This window comes from Bufo gargarizans, chromosome 7 (assembly GCF_014858855.1).
Source record: "Bufo gargarizans isolate SCDJY-AF-19 chromosome 7, ASM1485885v1, whole genome shotgun sequence".
In the NCBI taxonomy this organism is placed as follows: Eukaryota; Metazoa; Chordata; class Amphibia; order Anura; family Bufonidae; genus Bufo; species Bufo gargarizans.
The window spans coordinates 22,835,874-22,841,873 of NC_058086.1; the positions used below are offsets into that span (position 1 = coordinate 22,835,874).

At 46.7% G+C, this 6,000-nt stretch overlaps 1 protein-coding gene across 2 annotated transcripts; it reads right to left on the minus strand.

The window, feature by feature from the left end:
• Positions 1-36: 36 nt before the first annotated feature.
• Positions 37-5,174, minus strand: LOC122943844 (CCHC-type zinc finger nucleic acid binding protein). 2 transcript variants are annotated; one of them, XM_044301918.1, is made up of 5 exons: positions 5,021-5,174; positions 2,164-2,337; positions 1,929-1,991; positions 1,055-1,253; positions 37-973 (listed from the first exon to the last, which is right to left on the minus strand). In XM_044301918.1, the coding sequence occupies exons 2-5, from the start codon at positions 2,318-2,320 to the stop codon at positions 856-858; spliced, it is 537 nt and encodes a 178-aa protein (XP_044157853.1). In that variant the 5' UTR covers positions 2,321-2,337; positions 5,021-5,174; the 3' UTR covers positions 37-855. The 2 variants fall into 2 exon arrangements, with proteins under 2 accessions (XP_044157853.1, XP_044157852.1); XM_044301917.1 differs by having other exon boundaries at positions 1,929-2,021.
• Between the last annotated feature and the right edge of the window lie 826 nt (positions 5,175-6,000).

The following is a 6,000-nucleotide window of genomic DNA, read 5'->3' on the forward strand; positions in this document are numbered from 1 at the left end:
AATTATTCCAAAATAAATAATTGAATGGAAACAGACTTTAGGCAAACTCCCCTTCCTCCTCCAGCTTTATTGATAGTTTAAAATTACATTTCTATGTTCCAGGACTTCAGTTTCTTTTACCATCTGACATTAAAAACTGATTACAAGCAAATGAAACTCAAACTGTTGTCTAAAGTGATATAGTATACAAAAATAACATCTTGATTTCTGTGAAAACATTTCTCTGCAGCTCCTGAACAGCTTACTTTCGCTATATTCATTGATACATGTTCTGGGTTTTACTCATTACTTCCATGAAAAGGTAAACAAAAAAAAAATCCAGATCTTTCTTTCACCTGTATCTCCGATTCAAACTCAGTGGCCACTTTTGCCGGATTTGTACACACAGCCACTCGCTGACATTGACGTGTTAACTCTGCCTTAGCCTGATACAGATGTAGTTGATGTCAAGAACAGCTGAGGTCAGACAATGAGACCATCAAAATTTAATTTGCAGAAGTTTTCACAAACTCTCCCAGTAGCAGTTCTCCCTTTTGCACAGGTGCTGCAATAAACCTGAGAAGGGTCTACTGGTCTGACTCAACTCTTCCAATTCATTTCATCCCAACTCACCAGTGGCACGGAAAGGGGGTTCTTTAACAAAGCATTATACATAACACCTCTACCAAACTAAACATAAACATTTTTTGTAGTTAAATGCAGGAAGTCGTTTTTTCCACCCTTTCCTCCTTTTGCACGTCAAGTAAAGCTCACTGGCCTGGGACTAGCTCTATCTGCCAACCTTTGGCCAGTGAAGAGGATTCAGAGAAAATAATACAACCATCAATCAGAAAAAGGAGGGGCGACAAAGGAAATTTAAGCTGTAGCTTCAATCGTGCATTCCCGTGCAAGGTGCCCCGACTCCCCACAGCGATAACAGTTGACTTCACTGGTCTTGCTGCAGTTGATGGCTACGTGCCCAGTCTCACCACACCTGAAACAGACCATAATTACTTAGAGGCATACCTAGTACACAGAAATCTAGATTCAATTTACCAGAATCATCATGTCTTACCTGTAGCATTTCACTTTGGTGCAGTCTTTCTGAATGTGACCAAACTCTCCACAAGAATAACACTTTTGTTCATCAGCATGGTCACAGTCTCGAGCAAGATGACCAGGTTTGCCACAGTTATAGCAACACTGCTCTCTCTCTTTCCTTGGCTCCTTGCAATCCTTCGCAATATGTCCACCTCTTCCACAATTATAGCAAGCTGACCATAAACAAGAAAACAAGTTTAACTAAAAGGTATTTAATACATTTTGCACATATTAATGCAGAATTTGCAGCGTTGTCATCTGTTTATATAGTTAAGGGCCTATAGCCATCTCAGACATCTATGACATATCAACTGGATAATTATAAATGTCTGATAGATGCAGGTCACATCTCTCACACAGAACACTGCCCCCCTACCACTCCCTGCTTGGATGCAGCTGCCAGAGTTCGACAGGACAACAAGAACAGCCTTCATTTGTCAGCATCACATCCAGTTTACCCAGGGACATATGCTGGATAGATTTTAGGCACCACACTAAAGATGTGATGACCCATCTAGTCATCACGAGGGCCGAGTTCTCATTACAGCACACTTTATAATAAAATACAGTGGCAGCTCATTAAGCAATGATATATGAGTGCACAGCCTGCATCAGCTAAAATGTATAAGTGCAAGCAATTGTAGAGGGCTGACTCTAAATACACATTTATTTGAGAGCCAGTCCTAATAAAATTGCTTTTACAGCACAATTTATATTGTCAGAGTATCACACTAATTTCCCAGGCAATGACAATGCAGTTCAGGATGTTCGGTGCTTCCATAGTCTTAGGATTTGATAAAGTTAAGTTTCAAAGCACCACAAAAGTACCTTGCATTGCCAGCACTTACCATCTTCTTGTAGATCACAATCCTTAGCAAGGTGGCCAGACTCGCCACAACGATAACAAATGTCTGGAAGAGATGAAGAAATGAATTGGAACCCTATATTGGAGAAGAAAAAAAAGGTATATTAATAAAACTGCAAAGCAATAAGGATGTTAAATAAATAAATAAGGGACAAGAGGGATGGGGACAGCAGCCAAAAGCAGAAAACAAAAAAAAACAAAAAAAAAACACTGGTTACCTCTGGAAGAGTTAAATCCACCACGTCCACGACCTCTTCCACCACCTCTGCCACGTCCAACACCAACACCGCCGCCACCAACACCACCACCTCCAGTAGGGCACTCCCTGGCCCAATGACCGGAGCGTCCACACTTGAAGCACTCGTTGCTGCTCATGTTTTAAGATTAAATTTCTAAAAAAGAAAAATACAAGTCAATAAATTGCTCCTTCCAACGTTAGTAATACTCTGTACAACTGCATTTAAGGGGTAACTGCATATGGGGGGGGGCGGTCACCCTGGTTGTCTGGGTAGCCTTCATCAAACATGGCATTACTAATGTCAGTGTATATAGTTGTAACATTTAAGAAACTATATGAACTTTTGCGTATGCCGTCAGGTTGGTTAGTGCGCGGCTGGAGCCATTTTCTGTCTTGTACACAATGCTCACACACCACATCCCACAAAGCGCTCACTAAAACAGGTCACTGAGTGGCCGCTTAGGGAAATGTCTACTTGGCTGATTTCAGGCAAAACCTATAAGTAAATGGCTTGTCTTCTCCTCTGTTGTCTCTCCATGGACGTCTACATCAGAGTTTAGAATTTGAATTCTGTGGCAATAGACTGGCCACATTAACGGCTGTGTGGCATGCCAAATCAATGGAGAAGCTGCTGCGTGAATTGAGTCTAAGGATTTATTAGCAACAACTTCCCTTAGTGCCAATCACTGAAGCCACTGAGGGTTTCTGAATACGGGTTCAATTTAACAATCCCTACATGGAAATACCCCTTTAACCCAAATTAACTGTCTAAATTGGATGCTGAGATTTGTTTTACTAGTTAATAAGCTCTTCGCTAATGTGCAAAGACAAAGTGACATACCACAGTGGAGGGGACCATGAGCCCACACCCACAACCGAAACTATACTGCACCAAACCCACTTTAGCTTATGCCACATGAGGGAAAAAGCCGGCTAGCATCTAGAAAAAAACTTGCCAAAAATGTAATTGGCCATGCGGAGAACTAGCATCATCATTTGCTACTATGCACAAGGATCAAGGGGTCAGTTTTCCAGTGTAGGCTACTTCCACACTAGCGGCAGGACTGATCCGACAGGCTGTTTATCCTGTCGGATCCATCCTGACGCTATTTCGCAGTGCCACAGGACTGCCACTCCGTCCCCATTCACTATAATGGGGGCGGAGCTCCTGCGCAGCACGGCAGTGCTCGGTGAGAGGCCGCCAGACTAAAAAGTCAGACATGTGGTACTTTTAGTCTGGCAGCCTCTCGCCGTGCGGCGCTGGAGCTCCGCCTCCATTATAGTGAATGGGGACTGAGTGGCAGTCCTGTGGCACTGCGAAATAGCGGCAGGATGGATCCGACAGGGTGAACAGCCCGTCAGATCCGTCCTGCTGCTAGTGTGAAAGTAGCCTAGGATACTTTCACACTAGCGTTTCTATTTTCCAGTATTGAAATCCATTATAGGGTCTCAATACCGGAAAAAAATGCTTCAGTTTTGTCGCCATTCATTGCCACTGGGGACAAAAACCGAAAGGAATGCTCCAAACTGCATTCAGTTCTCAGACCGGAGAACAATCTGCAGCATGTTGCCGTTTGCTTTCCGACCTGGGATGCGGAACAAGGTGGACCAGTCATGACCCCCAGTGCAAGTCAATAGGGACAGATCCGTTTTCTCTAACGATATCAAAACGGATCCTCCCCCCACTGACTGTCAATGGAGTTCATGACGGATCCATCTAGGCTATGTTACAGATAATACAACCGGATCAGTTCATAAAAGATGCAGATGGTTGTATCATCAGTAACGGAAGCAGGGTTTTTTTTCAAGAAAAAAACTTGTGTTTAAGTAGACTTAGCCTGGCATGCTGGTGGAGAAATCATTCATATGAACGATCCCACAGATGACCGATTAGGCGCAATACTGCCAATTGTCATCCCAAATTCAAAAGGCACCGAGGCCAAATACCATTAACGTAGTGGGGTTCGGGCGATCAGTTGAGGTTAAGGACCCTCCTATCTACAAATCCTGCAGTGGACCAGGCTCATGGGACTCCCATCAGGGTGCATTTCTGAAGTTCGTCTCTGGCTAGATAGCCCCTTTAAAAATGAGCACTCACAGGGGGCCAAAACTCAAGACGTCTGGCCAATGACCGCCACACAATACAAGCCCTACCCTTTGCTTACAGGAACATGCGCTCTGCCCTCTCTGGGGCCTGCCCTGGTTACCATCTGGCCAGAGACGACGACCCCTCTGCACAGTAACCCACACATGGTGTCTGACGATCCCTCTGCACAGTAACCCACACATGGTGTCTATAGCTGCCCTTTCAGTCAATGCCTTAGACCCAACGTAAGAAAATGTGCTTATTGGGGGGAGGGGTTGCCACACAGCCAGAGCAGCACGGTGTGGACCCCTATCCCCTCCCCCATTAGCCTACCCATACATGGAAGCGACGATCCCAGCACGAGCTCCTATCACCACTGCAGCAGAGTTAAAAATAGTAAGGCGCGTGTACGGCCACGAGGAGCCGCCGCCGCACGTGAGGCCGCAGGACGAGGCGGGGAGCAGGCCTCGGCGCTGGGCAGTACAGCTGCGCGCCCAGTGATACATCTCCACCGTATAGTAGCCCTACCGCGCCCCCAATAATACTCAGCCCCCGGGAGAGTAACGCGTCCGGGCCTAGCACCGCGCCCCCTCCTCCTCAGCGTACCCTCACGTCCCGGAGCTGACAGACCCGAGCTCCTCCGCGCTACCCCCATAAGGCCCAACACTTTTTTTTTCCTACCCCTTTTCCCTCCACACTCTCCCACTGCGATACCTTCCCTTCAGCCCCCAACAGCCACGCGCCCACTCACCGACAAGCTGCTGTTTATCTCTAGTTTCTCTTCGCTGCGCCACACGCGGTTTGCACACGACCCCAAAATGCCCGTCGTCGAGCTGCGCACGGCGTCCCTGGCTAACCGACCAATCAGCTTCCACAACGCCAAGGCACTGCCTCACAACGAACCAACCACGAGCGGCGTAGAGCCCACAAAACCACGCCCACTGGTAGTTAAGGTAGGCTGTCGCTTGTCAATTAGAGCGAACCATTTAGCCCTACATTATAGGGGTTACGTTTTGGAAGTGAGGTAGAAAAAAAGACTTTCGCAGCTACTTTGCTCTAAAATGTTACGTCGGCTAGGTTGAAAACATTTGTAAATGAATCTGAGGCAGATGTGACTTAATATTCACGCTCACGCTGCATTCCATTTATCCATAGTCACTTGTTTCCCACCCCCGCAGCTTCGGAGCGTACAGTGGGTTGGTGTACAGCAGCGCTATTAGGTGGTACGTTCCTCCCACGTGATAACGAGGCGCGCTGTTGGGGAGGTTCCCGCCTTCTGACCTGTCAGGCGCGGCCGCCATTTTCTGCTTTTTTAGAACCAGCTGACTGGTTTCTGAGCTGTTGTCGTAGTGAAACAACGTGCACGAGTCTAGGGTTACACGTGCTGTAGTGGAGGACAGTCAATGACTGCCACTGGTTTACAATGTCTGCATTCCTCTAATGTACTTAGCTGCAGGCTCCAATATGAACAGAATGGGATGGCTTGTGAGAGAAAAAACGTGAAAACCTCAGTTCTGACGAAGTGTAGTGTGTCTATATGCTGTGGGAGGACAGGAGTGCTGTGTTCAGACATTCAGTACTCCTGGGGCCGATATATTCGGCAGCGCTTTACAGACATTAGCATCACACTGTCCCCAACGGGCTCACAATCTAAGCCCCCTATCAGTATGTCTTTGGAGTGTGGGAGGAAACCTGAGAACCCAGAGGAAACCCACACAACCACGGGAAGAA

Coding starts and splice junctions, on each gene's coding strand:
- LOC122943844 (XM_044301917.1), bottom strand. CDS start 2,320: ATGAGCAGCAACGAGTGCTTCAAGTGTGGACGCTCCGGTCATTGGGCC. Junction 2,022..2,163: donor TGGATTTAACTCTTCCAGAG/GTAACCAGTGTT, acceptor TCTCCAATATAG/GGTTCCAATTCATTTCTTCA. Junction 974..1,054: donor ACCAAAGTGAAATGCTACAG/GTAAGACATGAT, acceptor GGTCTGTTTCAG/GTGTGGTGAGACTGGGCACG.